This window comes from Rhyacophila brunnea, unplaced genomic scaffold (assembly GCF_057557595.1).
Source record: "Rhyacophila brunnea isolate RB1 unplaced genomic scaffold, BYU_Rbru_1.0 scaffold_18, whole genome shotgun sequence".
Classification (NCBI taxonomy): domain Eukaryota; kingdom Metazoa; phylum Arthropoda; class Insecta; order Trichoptera; family Rhyacophilidae; genus Rhyacophila; species Rhyacophila brunnea.
Genome location: NW_028232837.1, coordinates 33,119,993 through 33,138,302, shown reverse-complemented (window position 1 = coordinate 33,138,302; position 18,310 = coordinate 33,119,993). Strand labels below are relative to the sequence as shown.

Sequence of the window (18,310 nt, the reverse complement as noted above, 5' to 3'; positions counted from 1 at the left end):
AGTACAACCCACTCTGAAACTGTGGGTCGCGGGTCTATTCTGTGACTGTCAAAAAATGCATGCCGCTTTTTCACCCAAGGTGTTTACATAATATTATTATATTATCGTGTATCGTATTATAATACCCACGATAGCCTAGTGTGAAAAACGGCTGCCTTTATTATGAAGCCGTGAGTTGCGGGTTGGAATCTGTTTTCTCAATGTGTATTTTATCCATTGCAAGGGTGAATAGCTAAAAAACATTCCCCGAAAACAATATAATAATATAATCTCCATTCTGTCGAGTCCCATGATGCTCTGCTTAGAGATGGCTGTGAGAATTTACTTATTTAATTTTGACAGTTATTTTTGGCTACAAACCCATTTGCATAATAATATACTGCAAACATACTTTAGTAAATAGCGTTAGATTATTGTTGAGATGAATTTGTTACCGGAAACACCTATCAATATTAATCAATATTGCAAAAAATGTAGAATATTTTATCAAACATATTATCTAACCCAAAGAAAACATACCTACAGACTCACACCCTGGAGAGGTCTCCTAACAAGCTGTTTATGAGGAGTATCATCAATCATTCACTCAATCCATAATTAGACAAGATAATTGGCAAGAGGAAGAAGGAGATGTGACTCTTAGAGCGGAATGCAGAAACATTTGTCATAACTAAAATTTCCTTAGCAGAAAACACTATGCAGAAACATTGTCCTTAGTTAAGATCATTTCTATTGAAAATAATACCATATTTAAAAATTCTCTTTCCTATAGTATAGGTAAATTATTTTATAATTGTTAAACGATGACAAAAATATGACAACTGAATTTTATAAATGCAATAACTATAAATACATATTAATATTTAATTATAATACTCTTATGTTTCCGTTATAAGTCATTATACGTGATTCCACAGGCATCGCAAGATATTTTTTTAACATGGTAACACTAGCGGCAAGTGTCATTTTATCATCTGGCATCTTGTATTTCTGCGGGCTGGCGTATACAAGTAAAATAATATTCTGCAAGTACATGCCAAATTAATTAACACTATCAATATCCATATTGAGATAAATTATTAAATGAATATGAGTGTATGGACTGTTTTATAGCACGCAAATTTATTTTGACAGCAGCTGTCAGGGGTAAAATGGTAATACGGAAAGAGGCGTGTTCATAACAAAAGTTGTCTATGGTTAAGGGTTCCTTAACTCTATACTCAGTATAGTCTATAGTTAAGTCATCCTTTTCGGCGACTTATCCTTAGGACCGAAATCTTAGATTATGCATTCCGCTCTTACGTAAAAAATTCATCGTATATCATATACCTTTCAGTGTGTTGGATATAATATGTAATTGAACATAAATAATTTTGAAAACACTTCTGAGAAAGTATATAACCAATAGAAAAAATCTTTTTTGAAAAAGACACCCAGCAGGAATTGAGCCTGCGGCTCTCCGGAATCGCGCCCACGCACATCGACCACAATGCTATAGGTATCCTATCTAATTGCGACAAAATTTTTAACTAGTGGCTCTTACTATGAAGCGCTTTCCAAATTGAGTTACTATTGGCAATCGGCTTTTGTATTTTAAATCAAAGTAGGTATTAATTACATTAATTACTAACAACTTCACGGATCATTCAACATACATACTTTTGCAAACTCTTCGGATAAAATATATAACCAAGATTTTTTCTATTGGTTATATACTTTCTCAGAAGTGTTTTCAAAATTATGTATGTTCTATAAAAAAGAATGTTACATTCTTAAATTTTGTGAATTATTCGTTGAATAAAAAAATAGTTAATTAATACGTAATTGATAAGTCGGTCCAATAGTATGTATGCTAAACTATAAACTATAAATCTCTTCTTTTTGTGAAGGAAGTTCTAATAGTATCCTACCCTACAATAGCAACCAACTTATGAAAGATCATGTTGTATACGGTAATTTGTACAAAAATACTTGTACGAATGAAAATTGACCGAAACCATCAGACCGTCAAAAAATTGTAGAAAACCATTAGAATTTTCTACTAACAGATTAATAAAGGCTTGGTATAAATAGTCCAAAGCTTTTTTGTATGAAGTAGACGGTGTTTATCTTTGAGATCTAAAGCCGTGTCCATATTGGCAACAAGTTGCTGGCAACCTCATTAAATTTCGATTAAAATAATTTTTGGTCAAAAAAAATTTGAATGTGGACACGGCTTTAGAACCGTCTATTTCATTATATAAAACGACTAATACTTCCACGACAATACCTACCCACCTTTGCGTATATTGTGTAATTGTAATGATTTAGTTATTTTTCACATTTAGGCAAAATTCGAGTAGCCTACCGGATAAGAAGCCCAATTAACGTTGCCGTAGAATTTTCGAATTCGATATTTATTTGAAATTAATTAACCTATAATCAGCGAGTTGGACATCGATTCAGAACACGATTTATATCTGCCTACTAAGCTATCAATAGAGTTTTGAGATTAGGTTGGTACTTACACAATATTTATAGAAGATATTTGAATGTTTACTTTTGACAATTATTTTTTTTTTAATATTTTAATCTGAAGGTTTTGCTAGCGGTTGTGTTCATAAGTAGTCGTTTTTTGGATGTGATTGTCTCGTGGTGTTATTAATGCTAATCGATTTTTTGTAGGAGAATCTGTCAGTGCCCCCTGAAGGATTCATCAGCTTCCTGAAGAACTTCTTTGATATTCAGCACGTTAAGGACACCTTCGCGGTAGCTTTTAAGCATGGCGCTGGCAATAGAAGAATGAGGGTTGCAATGCTTATGATTGTCGTCTGTGTTGTTATTGGACCAATGCATGGTGAGTGTTAATTTTCTCTTATTTTATACTGTGTTATTCCGATTTTTCATTTATTATCAAGCCAGGATAATGTGCGAATAGGTGTTCGATTCGATTTGAATGCAACTAATCTGAAAAGAAAACAAATACATATTTCAAAAATATAGAACGTCCAAAACATTAAGTAAAGTGAATAGTCCTTTTGTGGCCTTTTCGCATATGCAAATACTATACTTAGATATATTATTGTCAAAATAAACCATATAATATATACATCGAACTTTCGCTTCAATAAAGTTAGAAGACTTCTAATTTCTAAAGCCAGTTATATACGTTGCATAGTTGAGCGGTATACTTGCGCATATGTTTCTACTCTCTACACACTACAGTCTCAGTCTACACTACACGGTATGTCAGTTTCCGCTTGAAGCAATTCGTCGAGATACACGATGAAAAATTGGTTTGCGAAAGTCTCTTGCTACACCTGTTTACTTATACTTGCTTAAATTTAAACATTTTTATATTGCATGTTCAGTCAAAAGACTTGTTCTTTATTATGATAATCATACTCATATATTATACCTGTGCGAAAAAATTGTGCAAGTAATTATACCGATAAGTGTGCAAAAGCATCCTTCAAAACCAAAGTATTTTGATTATTATCAAAGTTATTTAGCATAAAATTATAATATAATATAGTATTACACATTTTTCGCGGAATAATTCGGTTGGAAACATTGATGTGATGTTGAAATAATATGAAAATAAGTATATCGGTGATAGATCTACGTGCACTAGCACTTCCATCACGAAAAACGACAATTTTGAAACCGATTTGAGGCAGGAAATGCGCAAGCTACGCATGCACTGCGATGCTTTCATCTAGCGAACGAAAAAATTCCCGAATGTGGACAGTGAGTGCTTAAGGTATATAAATTGGTTTTGATTTAATGCTGTCTAAGTATAGGTACATTAGAGATGGTAAAGCTGGTCGATTTTGAAGTATACTTACTACCAGTATAAAAAATACTTAGTATCAAAACTTGTTCCAAAATACTTACTAGTATTTGGAATACTATATAGAGCGGTTGGCGTGCGTATGCGACATAAGTCTCATACTAAACTGGAACTAAAACTTAACTGCATATTAGTATTTGAAATATCGGCTTCAATAGAATACCTAAAAATACACTGAGCTGGGCTTCTCGAAATGTCCCATTAATTATAAAATTTTAAACACATTTTAAATTTATGAGTTGTTTTTATGTTATGTTATAATATTCTTGTTAACGTAAAATGAATAACAATGATTTGTTTTATTATAAACTGCGTCACCTCAGTCACCTCACCACATTTCCGATGGAACAATATGCTGCTACAGAAAATTTATGACCTATTTGTCCATACATAAGATGATGTCATTCGCATGCATAGACTAATAAATTAAAATATAATTGTATTTAAGTGCTACCTCGCTCGCGCGCATTTAATGTCAATAATATTGAAAGTCTACCAACTAGCCAGCGACTCGCGATGATATCATCACAAGTTTTTTGGAACAAGTTTATTGGGCCACACGTACTGAGTATGGGTAGTTTCATCCGATACTTCAATACACAAACTGGTGACAGTATTTCCAACTCACCTCTAGTATACATACTGGTCTAAGGCCAATGATGAAATTTAATATAACATATTATAGGTACCTAATAATATAAAGGTTGAATTTGTAGCCTACAATTCAAATATAGCACGGCAGGTAATTTATTATGTTTAACCATTAAAAAAAGATTAGAATACATAGAATAACTGATACGATAGAATTCCGTTCAAAATGTATTCAATCATAATTTATCATTTTTATGGAACAATAGAAATTAACGTATCTACGTATATTTAATCAAACATATATTATATGCAAATAAACAATAATTATCAATATACCTCCGTACTGCCTCATTTTTTCAATGCTTCCGTATTTACATTACAATATAACGTATATTATAATAATGTATCTACTAATCTACGTAGTTTTTAAATGCACCTCTCTATGACAATGAGTGCCTCAATTTATTTTATTCATAAAGCCGTACGGTTGCTATTGCAGCGTCACAGTTAAGTGGCCAATGCGCCATAATAAATACTCAAAGTAAATGTACGAAAAAAATGTAAAATATGCAATAGAATGCAGCGTATTAAAATCGCAATTAATAACAGCACCACTTATTAATAATCAAAGAAAAACTTCAACATGCATTTTAATTTTCTATACAAAGAATTGAGTAAGGTATGTACTAACTAACATGGCGATTGTAAAGTTTTCTAAAATTTTAATTTTAATTGTTTTTTGCAAAGGTTTTGAGACATGATTAGAGTATGTGCGCTAGGCCACTAGGTGTGGGTACAAATTTAATATATCAGTGTAAATAGTTTACTTGTAAAAACTATTTTTTAAAAAAAGGTAGATATTCATTATTAATAATTATCTAACCACGATGATATTTTTATTGTCTTTTTATCGGCAAATTAGTACATATTATTCAAAATTTAAACTTTAATCATCGTTCTCGATTTTTTTAAGAATTCTACAAATGGGGTCCGCGATTTAAATGTCTTATACATACATACTACCATATTTTTATTCAGAATTAACTTCATGAATTTATCATCCAATCGGCTCAATCACCGACTGTACCAACAAAAAGGACACATATTAACTAAATTATTAAAGAATACATATTAAAGTACCTACCCAATTTTCCTTTGTATTTGTTTCGAAGAAACCATTTAAGTACTTAGTCAATTCTTAATACATTTACGAGCATCATCTTGGACAAATTACTGCATACAGGGGAAAACAAATACTTATTCACTTAATAAAAAAATATGATATCAATGAATGCAATTCTTTTGTGTGGCCATCTCATATTTTTACGCCATTATCATCAACCCAGAATATAGTCCACTCTTCTCGGCCCTAAGTAATTGCCACCCACGTTGCACTAAAATTACGTTTATCAGTCACCGTACCAAACAAGGCACCTACACCTACTCTACACATTCGATTATAGAAAGGAAAAACGATGTAATCCACACAAATCAAATTTTACAGAATGCACAAAAACGTTTTCGTTACGGTTGTCGGTCAATGTTAAAATACAAAATAGACATATCTGTGAAGTCCATGATAATTAATAATTTGGTTTTTATATTCCTAATCTGATATTAATTATTGAGTTTATTAAAGAAAAACCAACAAAATGGTTAGGTCGTTTTTCCCACTTCACTTCCTTCTTTTTTTTTAATTGTCTGCTAAATTTAGTTAATAGATCGGTAGGTATTTGCAGCTTACATACTTTAGACACAACGTGTATTTAGTCGTGTACAACGTTATTATCCAATAAAACTTATTTTGAAACAAGTGATGGTTACGTCCTTTTTCCTCTCTACAGTCGATGTGAAATATTCGTGAATCTCATAAGTTTTTCTATATTTATTATAATATTGATTTTCAACCAATTATAATATGTGTGATTAGTGATTAGGTTCACGGTTAATTGATCCCCAAAGAAGCACATCATTAAATATTAATTACAGAATATTTTTTACGATTTTTTTTTTATTACTTTATGATTGCTGAATTATTCAGGAATTGATCATCGATGTAACTCATTTAATTGACCGTGTGCGCAATTTTTTTCGACCATATCCGATCCTAAGAAGATCATATGGGCCTCTACAGAGTGAAAAGTTTGTATTAACAGATTTTTGTTTTTACGAGAAATGTATGTCAGCCACTTGCTCAATCTATTAGGTCCATAATCTGATTCCAACCACACATTGAAAAACAATATATGTATTTGTCATACCCAGGATTTTAACCTGGGACCCACAACATTATTAAAGACTGAAATAAAATACTTTAATTATCGTAATATGGTATAGTTTTTTGAATACGCTTGTAAATTTAATCTTTCTAAATTCTAAATTATAGTTTTTCACACAATATGTAAAAAGATGAAATCAAAATGCACAAAAGCATACCACGTAGATTCCTATCTTGGTAATAATTTTATAACGTAATGTTCGATTCATTTGACATTCGAATAAGTATATAAAAAAAGTTTAAATTCCAAATTCAAAAAAATAACAACAGCTGTCACCTGCCATTCGCGGGTTATTATGCCAAATATGACAGACGATGTAATAATGACGTTTTATTGCGGTGTAATATAAATATAATACAACAATGAAATGACAGTTTCTGACAGAGTCTGCGAATCATGGTTGAGCTCTCCTCGGTGCATATTAGAGACCTGAGTCAAGGTCACGGCCGTAGTAATGAATTTAATGATAATGGTATGATAGTGGCATCCACTCACCGACATATAATTACGGATAACCATTGTCCAGGGATTTTATTTCCGTTCTGTGGCATCTACCTGACAGATATAATATACATTATACATACCAGACAAATTGATGCACTACATTTGCGATTAGTTCGAGTGAGGAGTGGATAGGATAAATTCTTTTATATGGGTTTATTTCCGGAACGCTATGTTTGCCAGACAGATACATACATACTACATAATATTATGTGACTATGCTAACTATTTAAAAATTGATCCACTATTCTAGAGCCATTTCTCGGCTATTATTTTACGAGGTCGGGGTGTAGAATATACATCAAAGTGCGGGGAGATCTGTAGTAAAGTTATACAGTTCCCCGCCAAGTCGTCTGCAGCCATGATATAATGGTAAGGTTATTTATATTTAAATTTGTGTATAGATATACCATCATATTAAATCGTCAGGTGTTCGGATTTAGAACTAAGCTCATCACAGTATAAAAAGTATTGAATGATAAATGTCAAATGTTAGCATGTGGCGCCCTCGCTCAGCGAACTACACTGGTGGATGTATAGTAGTTGTGAAGAATATCTGTTGGAAGGAGATAAAAGTCAACAGTTGGATTTTGATACTGACGGGATTTTGAGTTGAATTTTGTTTAAACTTCTGCAGTTTATTAATTATTATCAATTTAATTTAAAACGCCCACGATGGCCGCGCGGCTTAAGCTTCGGCCTATAGCATCGTAGTTCCCAGGTTTGAATCCTGGGTCTGGAAAATACACATATTGTTTTTCAATTTGTGTTTGAGTCAGGGCATGGACCTAATAGGTTGACCAAGTGGCTGAGATCCATTTCTCGTAAAAAAAAATCTGTTAATGCAAACCTCTACTCTGTAGAGGCCCATATTATGATCTTATTATGATCGGACATGGTCGGAAATTATTTTTTTTTATATTAGTAAGTAGGTATTTAATTACTTACATGCGTCTTTTTCACATGTAAATTTTTGGGTACTATTCGGTTATCAGGAATACAGCGGAAAACACCTTTTGAAAATACCCGATATACTGGATTATTTGTTAGTTTGGGTTAGTTTAGGTTAGGTTAGGTTGGTTTAGGTTAGGTTAGATTAGGTTAGGTTTGGTTAGGTTAACCTAACAAATAATCCAATTTATCGGCTATTTTCAAAATGTGTTTTCCGCTGTATTCCTGATAACCGAACAGTACCCATATTTGTATTAGGTAATAACCTAATGTAATACAGTCTATCCTGCTACAAAAAAAACTTGATATCCCCATCTTTTTAATTATTTTTTTGCAGAATAATTGGAATAAAATATACACATAATTGTATATAAATAATATTTTTAAATAAGTCATTGGGCACTATTGTTTTTTGATTTGGTCAACGTTAAACGGCAAATAATTTTCAACTATGGGCGCGACGAAATTTTGGACTCGCTGCCATTCGGAGAGAGAGCGTCGAGCTGGAAACACGTCAATTTGTTTCGTGATGACGACGGGCGTATTAATTCTTAAATCGTGTAAAGATGACTAAAAACGTTACCCATTTACTTTAAAAAGAAAACATGTCAATGAATATATTATTATTGTTACTGATAGAACAATAAACAGAACATTAAATGGACACATGTTGGATTTATATGACAAATTATATTTCGTTTGACATGCGTCATTTGCACCCGTGACCCGCAACCGCGCATCGCCTAGCCACGATCTTTTTAGACCGTGCCTCAACTAAGGTACTTATAACCTTAAGCATATATATTTTTTTTTTGAAAATTGTAGCTAATTCAGCCTAACGGTGAAGAATAATTGTGTTTTGTGAACGTAGATGCTAAACATAGGATAGCAAACACTTGGTGTCAAATACATTGTCAGTTTTTTTTGCGACATTATAACGGGTGTTTGAAGCTACTTATTACTGTCAATGTGTAGACTGTAATATTTAAATTATCTACAATACATATTTTGTAAGAGTCAACGTCTTGATACTAATTAATTTATTCAAATATTTCATAGCATAATTCACAGTGACTACTTACAGTCTTGATTTAAAAAAAGCTTCAAAGTTTATATTTAAATCGGCATTCTAACGCAGTTATTTGCAAATTCAAAATATGAAAAAGTTAAAATAAATAATAATATGATCACTTTGCAACCTTAAGATTATTTACTACCAAAATGCCTACATTAACATTTGTGCATAAGTAGGTCCTTACTTAACGGCGGACGTGCTCAGCGTGGATCAAAATTGAGCTTTTTTTCTATTTTCAAAGCATGATCCTGGACATACCTTAAACATTATAGATAATCTATTTATATAATTTTGAAGCCTTATTATCCTTTATATTTATTTTAAGCAATTCATGACTGCATAAAGTATTTTTATTACATAAAATAGTATTCTTTTAAACCTCTCGCTCTAATGTTTTAGAATATAGTCATATTTCAGTCCATAAATGTGCAGTGGTGTTAAAAATTTTTACATTTATTAATTTTTAAACGCATTTATAAAACCATCAGTATAATTTATATCGACATTATTATAGTGAAATATTTACGATAAAAAATTATATTGATAATCTCTGTTATCCCAAATTTGACAAGAGTTAGGCATTTTATTATTCAAAAAATGGGCAAGATTAACACATTTGAAGATAATTCTAAAGATACTCATTATAAGCTATGTCTTTGACCATTCAAGTGTGATAAACATTCTACGAATAATGATTACTTTATAATAATTATTGACCTAAGAATAAGGTAGTGTTTTTTTGAAATACGTTGACAGTTGTTTAGAGCTATAAATTTATTTTTAAATCGATGATTGGGGATAGTCACCACTATCTTTAGATTAATGAAGCCTGAGCATAACTTTTTGCACAAGCAACGAGTGGTCCACTTTTCAGCTGTCAAAATCAGATCCCAGATTGCTTGACATATTGATTCGCCCTTTCTCGTTTCAAATTAAATTATAAAAAATTCTCAAATCAAAATTAACTATCAGTGTTATTAATAAATAATGTACATTCCAGTTATTCATCAGCTGTCAAAGTGAGACTAGTCGTTTACACATAAACCGGTGGTTTTATACATTTCCAAAAAATATGTAGTATTGATCTATGCATTACATTATACTCTATAGAACAACGACAGGCAATGACAGTTCATACATAGGCAACAACGGGAGGGGCGGAAAAAGTAGGACCAGTCGTTGTGAATGTATCGGCTTTCTACTTGAGTCGGCAATGGGATAGTTGATTCAGTTGATTCGATGATTACCGATAATAAACGGCAATTAATTGTCGCTGATCTTGAATTGTGAGTGAAGAATAGGTATTATTCTATTTTGACCACGACTCCAGTGAATGATTCAAAGTGACAATTCATGATCGGGGGCAATGAGTGTTACTGACAGTGTAATTTGGGCTTTACAATATCGAACCTCAATATAAATAAAAAAGATTTTAAGAATACACATACATATTCATTGAATAAAATAATCAGTGTTTTATAAATTAGTATAAAGAACTTATTAAACTATATGTTGATGATACCACTGTATTATTGAGAGAAATCTGTTTAACGGATGCAAATTTTATAACGGTTTTTTTGTTAAATTTTACGATTATCTTAGCAGTGGCGGCTCGACGACTTTCTTGGTGGTGGGGTTTGGCCAATAATTATTATTAAATATACATACCTACCTACTTTCTACTATGTACCAATCTACTTATAATAATATGATTTTATGAATGAGAAAATGAGTACTTTTTCAGAATAAATAATATGATATTCAAAGTCGTTACTTAATCACATCTAAAAAGCATACTTAAAAATATTAACTGAATAATAATAATAAGATACTATTACATATATAGATTTACCATTATCAATTTTAAGCAACGACAAACAGCGAGCGTTTTTAATCACTTAGGGGTCATTTGATTCGCTCCCTAGTATACGTATACTAACGCTAATGCATTCACATCCTTTGTATAACGAGATTTGTACTGCGGCAACGGGATGGGTCTGAGTGACCCCGGTCAGCAAAAAATAGACGAAATAGCTTTCTTAATTTTTACATATGTAGTCACCGTGAAATAGGGCGTATTTAATTTAATTAATTATTTTAATACCGCGTAATCATCATTATGTTATTACATAATTTACAATCATTGCATTATTTATTTATAAGTATAATAATAATAAATATCTCTATAAAATTGCGACTTTTTTAGATGGATGAAATAAATTAAATAGTCCATTTTTTAGACATGTAATTAAGTAGATATATTATGACTATGGTAAAAATATCGGACGTGTATTTTTGACATGATAACGGTGGAGACGGTCCCTACGAACCCTTAAGGTAGAGCCGCCCCTGTATCTTAGAATTTAAATCATATTATAATGCTAAGTTAAATTATCAAGAATTTGTATTAAATTGTTTACTTCCTCTTATGACGCTACATATAGCTAATAGCATTTACCGCCCCCCCCCCCCCCCGCTCAAATAAGCTAACCTTTGCTCCACTGTGGACTCCATTATAAGTAAATAAAAACAAATCCAAAATACATAATATAATAACTCACTTATTATTGTATCGAGAACGATTATTTTTTGCTAAAAAAAACACTTGAAAATTGTAAATGGCTACTTATTTTGATTGCATGCATTTCAAACGTTCTGCAAACAATCACATCGGCCACAGAAGCGTTACAATGACTCTTTTAAATTATATGGTTAGTTAAATTATTTAAAAAAAAAAAACACAAAAAAATACTTTGACAGTCTTTTGACATGCTTGACAAATTTCAACAACTCTACGTGTTCTTTTTAATCGCGAATAAAATATAATATTTAAAAATATGTTTTGCTCGAAATGTGTATGCTGTGCTTTTGAGAATTAATGATAATATGTAGAAAAGTTAACTATAGGTCCATATACATTTTCAACTGTGATGTTAGATTTTTTTAATAACTGGACTTTCAATAAAATAAGCCATAACTATTAGCATTGTTTTCACGAAAGCAAGTCTTGAAGAAAAAAATATTGCTTCAAAAATAATGATTAAGACTTAGGTACAATTAAAAACTAATGCAAATACAATCACTTTCATTAAACTTGTTGTATTGGTTTGGTACCTAATACATAGTGTAGAAAACGAATGCAAGACAAATCTATTGTAATTTTCTAGCCTTTTATGATTAGTTTTATACTTTTGTGGTGTCAAAAAACGTTAGATTTAACGCCTATTTAAAAACGCTAGATCTAACAAAATTGTAAGACAAAATAATAATATATTATATTAATGTCATTGTATTACAGCGGTATCACGGGCACGGGCAGACGAAGCTTGCAGTTGTAGTGGTATTGTTTGCTACTTTGAACCCTGCATTCCCGCAAACAATTCCAATACACTGGCGAATTGCATATGGTGCTGCTGTAGAACGATTTACCTATACACACACAGATGTATTTCCTCATCATTACATACATAAATACATGAACAGGGAACAGGGAAAAATAATGGGAACTGAAATACCTAACGGGTAAGGATAAGCAGGCAACCGATCTTCAATAAGGAAGAATACGGTATAAATTTAAACACGTGTCAAGAATACGTCATACGTCGAATACTGACAACTGCTCTAGATTTATGCATTGACACTCATTTAATATTGGTGTATTACACACTCTATTGCACATCTATAATGCGTGGTTCATTTTCGATGGACACTTACACATTCAAAACCCTGGGTCAAAATTTACTGTATTGGTATTAAGGCCTATCGGAACTCTATTTATTAATCTATTCTGTGGGTTTAGATGTGGAATTTCTTTGTGCACAAAATTATAGTTAGTTAGGTACACAGCACAATTCGAATTGTCGTTTCAGTAGAATGGAAACAAGTGAAAATCATTTTATTCATTTCTAACATACCTAGGTTTAAATTTCATGTTTCCTGTTTATGTTTTTTCGAAGTTATACCTACTTCTTTAGGCGCGTTTGGAAAATCAGATCAGTGTATTTCTGGCATGTGACATGTAACACATAACTTATGTTTTCACACAAAAATAAACGCACTTGATTGGATTCGAACCAGCGATTGTTCGGTTGTCAGCCAAACGCACTACCATTACACCACAGTATGATACTCCAATCGTAACGATTATACAGTATAATATTTTACTTTAGAATTGTTCCGTTGCCCAGGCAGCGAATTTATTATACAGTATAATATTATAGTTTAGAATTGTTCCGTTGCCTAGGCAGCGAATTTATTATTGTCGGCCATATGCACGTAAACAAATCATTAAACGTCATAGTGGCAGTTGTCACTTTAAAAATAAAAACAATGAGAAATAATTATATAATTTAGTAATAGGTTAAAGTGTATAGAAATAAACCAACGGCGTTCCAATAAGCGGTCCTTTTTCTTGAGTGTGTAATTTAACAAGATAATTAAGAGCCAGTCGAAGAATCTATGTTATCACAAGTTTTGTTTTTGTTCTGTTACGCCAAAGAAGTATAACTTCTAACGCGCGTACATAAGTACACAGACCGATTTTTTTTTAAAGTTGTTTTATGTTTTTTTCGTATTATAGATATAATTGTTTGCCTTTTTGAAACACCACCGTATTTATAGAAATTTGAAGATTAATAATATGAAATCGTTGAAAGTTAAATCATTATCCTTGATCATCCATGCACTTAGATCTACTGTTTACTGGTGCATAATCATTGGTGCTATAACTTTGTATTAATTACTTATTTTTTCTAATGAAATATCAGGAAGCTTAATATTATCATTATTGTTAGTATTACATGAAATATCTTCATGGTATATTGATGGTGCGGAAAACCTCCGAGTCAATGGTGATTGACGACTATTGATGATTGAAGCGAGACTTTCAGAATGAAAATTGACATTTCCGGAAAAACAAATTTTGTGTAATTAACGTCTCACACTTAATCAATTATAGAAGTATTCTTATCTAAAAACATATAATAGTGTTACATTTGAAACAAGTAAACGTAAAAAACGAATTAGTAACAAAAATTTCATTAACCGCGGTCGATTCACTGCTTAAAATACTTTTTGATATCCAACTAAAAATGGTCAAAATCTTATATAGCCACTTCCAGCATTTGGTCCCAGAATAAATCCTACTTATCTAAAAACAATATTTATTACAACGTTTTTATTAGCTCGTATTATTATTTGTCCGGTGGTTGTTTATCCGGTACAAATCTTGCAATCGATTTTTAACTAACTTCCCGACTAGCTAGACATTTGTAACTTTTAGAATATATCAGAACACGATGCCAATGAATTCTTTTCATACTTTTAGCCATCTTTAAGTAGAATTGAATTCATTTTCAATTAATTCTGTTTTGTATGAAAAGTTATTTCGAAAGAAATCCGTAATCCAATCCACTATTATTCGTTGCTAAGTGGGTGGTCCTAGCAACTGAATTATTAATATATACGTGCGTTACAATGGAAATCAAAATGACATTTCTGTATTCAGTATTTCTATATTTATTTGTTTGTTTTTTATTTACTTTATAATATCAAGTACGAGTTTGAGCATATTGAGCATAATAATTCAAGAGAAAAAGTTCTTTTTATCTTGTAATTATTTTCTGTTAATACAAAGATAACCTTCCAATAAAAAAATGTTATAAAATGTGTTAATAAAATTAATTAAATCGTGTTACACTGAAAACCTAGTCTACGTAATAAAATTTTGTTGTTTCCATATTTTATTAACTCTGTAGACTTGGAGAACTATATATGCCGCAAGTTAAGCACCAATATTTAAATGTGATGAATCTATATTATAATATATTATATTAATGGCCTGAAGATAAATGTTTTAGGGGGTATCAAGATTTACAAAAAAACTGTCAAAAAGATTTTTCGTTTTTGTTTCTTATACAGGATAAGCACATGGTTATAAGATCTGTACGTGTACACATCATTCTCTCAGCCAGCAATAAATAGAAAATTATTATTGAAGCCAGCGAAGGGCCAGCGAAATAATTCGATGTTTCCGCAACGTCAAGTTCAGCTCAAGATAACAATGAGCGAGCGAATTATGCACATACTTTTTTAACACTCTTCAAACCAGACCAGAATCACAAAACTTATTGAAGAAATAATATACTGACCGAATATGTTTCATTACAGTACAGTAATACCCCGACTTGCGCTACTCTGACTTACGCGAATTCAGAGTTACGCGATATTTAAAAAAAAAAAAACGATTCGGAAACTGTGCCAGAAACTTATCATGGCGCAGTCTAAGACAATTCGACACCTGGACAACTGGGCGCCACGCAATCGAATGAAATTCGAAAATAAATATACGTTTATGAATAATTATAGGTACCAACTCTTAAAATATATATTTAACACTTGGTGAAAATTTAAATATGCACACGTAAATAACGTTTAATTGTGCAAATATTTAAGTTCCAAAGGGAAGACAGTAATTTTATTTTTACATAAAACCTCAGGCATGATAATTCTCAATCTCCAAATAGAAAACATTACTTTAAGAGCAAAATGAATTAAAACTAATAAGTAGCAGATTAAAATTCCTCGTCTACTTTCTGTATGAAATCGTAACGAACGTCTATTTATTTCATTCGACAGTGCGGCGCCTAATTGTCCTGGCGCCCAGTTGTCCCATTGCCTGTCGCTCACGTGATTCTGCGTGAAAAAAAGGCATTGTGTCGTCAGACGAATTTGTATGAAGCGTATTTTATTTTACGTAACTCATTTATTTTTTGAAGATTTGTAAATATTAAGGGGGGACATGCTCGTCGAAGGTCAAAATTGAGTTTTTATTGTATTTTCAAACCATGATCCTGGTTAATTAAAATTAATAAATGTAAAAAATCTTAACACCACTGCACAGTTATGTACCGAAATATGACCATATTCTAAAACATTAGAGCGAGAGGTTTAAAAGAATACTATTTTATGTAATAAAAATACTTTATACAGTCATAAAATGTTTAAAATAACTATAAAGGATAATAAGGCTTTAAAATTATATAAATAGATTATCTACAACGTTTAAGGAGTGTCCAGGATCATGGTTTGAAAATACAATAAAAACTCAATTTTGACCTACGACGAGCACGTGGGCCGTTAAACAGTACAAAGAACTGCAATTTTATTAAATATTTTTTTTAAACTAGTGTTTTTGTTCATCCTTGGTCCCAATTAAACAAAATATATATGTATTTATATTCAAAATTATACTCCGACTTACTTGAATTCGTAGAACCCACCTATCGCGTAACTTCAGGGTATTACGCTCCTTTCATAATATACGGTTTTGACCGTACGGAAAAAAATCGAACGGCGACATTCTTTTAATAGCATGAAGAAGAGCATGGCCATTTTCACACTACACGGCGACGGTTAAACATCGAAACGGTATAGCAACCGCCCATTTCCACTGTATACACGGCGGCCGGACGGTCACCGATGACTCAGCGGTGTGCGTGACCTAATGCAAGCTTCCATATTAGACGGTTTTAAATCGTACAAACAATATAACAGTCAACCACACAGTGAGCTAATGACGGGAAAAAAACCGTGCATAAACCGTATAGTGAGAAAACAGCGTGAACTTGTTGCCGATTCGGATTTTTACCATTCGATTTTTTTCCGTACGGTCGAAACCGTATAATGTGAATGTAAGTGTTACTGTATTTCCATTCAAATAAAATCCATCATACAACATAATATCTTTCTCGTCATCAGTTTGATGACTAATGATCGTGAGTAATCTAAAATAAATACTGGCGAAGTCTCTATCAGCATTATCCAAATTTTCTTTAATCCACTGAAGCCTTGTGCATGGCCCCCACAAAGGGGGGCTGATAGGGCTCTAGCCTGGGGGCCCAGCGTCGTGGGTCAACCAGATAAGTGAGATCAGCACACTCATTAAAAATTGACCCCAATAGTAAAAAGTCGCCTGCGGCGCTAATTTACTTCACATGTTAATGTTGATTATGGTTTTAAAACATGTAGTTATGCGATGCAATTTTTGATGTAGGTACCTATGACAATACTCAGAAATTCAATAATTTCAAGTGGATGTATTAAAAAATACTAAAAATCGCTAAATAATATTAATATTACCTCGAACATAATTTGGAAAACATTACTGTAGAGCGCCATACTACCTTTAATATTAGTGATAGGTAGGGGAACCTACCAAAGATCCTGGCCTGGGGGCCCGCTTCAGGGTGTGGGGGCCATGGCTTTGTGATAGTTACTAACCAAAATATACAACATTGTATTCATTCCAAAGACCGCATGTCCCCACAACTGCTCTAAGTTTTTCAAATTAATTCCTTCACCTGGTTAGTCCACCTCATCGATGTACATCTTCTGCCTCATTTACCTGGCACTAAACAATTAACATTTCGAGTCTTTCTGGAACTCGACAAATTTAATAGTGTATCCGAAGAGTAATATGATCCAAACACACCGATAACAGTATCTCGCTTATGTTTAGCTTACTGCTTAGACAGTATCGAAGCATTTTTATCGGTGTTCCATCCAAGACACCTCGGCAGCGATCGCCAGCCAGTGACGTTCCTAGACAAAATGCCGCCCCTAGGCAGTGCCAAAATGCCGCCACATTTTTTTATACAGTAGATACTGTTAAATAAAATATCATCTAACGATCCATTTAACACTGTTATCCAAGCTACGTGGATAACAGGCACCGCTAGCTCAGGGTTTTGGGTTTTCGCACTATCTCTCTGATGAATTCCAATCCTGTTACGGAAAGGATCATCGGAATCGATTGGTATCCTATGGACATTTCCTTACCATACCGTTGCAGCGGTTAATTGCGAGCATTGAAAACTAAACTCGAGTTGGACGCCAAAGCCTTTTCTATGAAAGAAAAGAACATAAAAGAACATAATATTATAGGATACAATTAAATTAAATGAAACACCGTGATAATTTAACCTCACTGTATTTAATGACATTGTAATTTAAAGTCAATGGTACTAGAACGTAATAACAATTAATTACGAAGGTACAAAAATGGCGACATAGCGCCATAGT

The 18,310-nt window shown here is 32.3% G+C and overlaps 1 protein-coding gene across 1 annotated transcript in view; it reads left to right on the top strand.

The window, feature by feature from the left end:
* Positions 1 to 18,310, top strand: part of LOC147073452 (putative peptidoglycan muropeptide transporter SLC46) — a 121,997-nt gene that overhangs the window by 66,625 nt on the left and 37,062 nt on the right. The window contains exon 3 of the mRNA XM_085945496.1: positions 2,665 to 2,836. Within this exon, the coding sequence (XP_085801622.1) occupies positions 2,665 to 2,836 (172 nt within the window). The remainder of the gene's footprint in view (positions 1 to 2,664; positions 2,837 to 18,310) is intronic.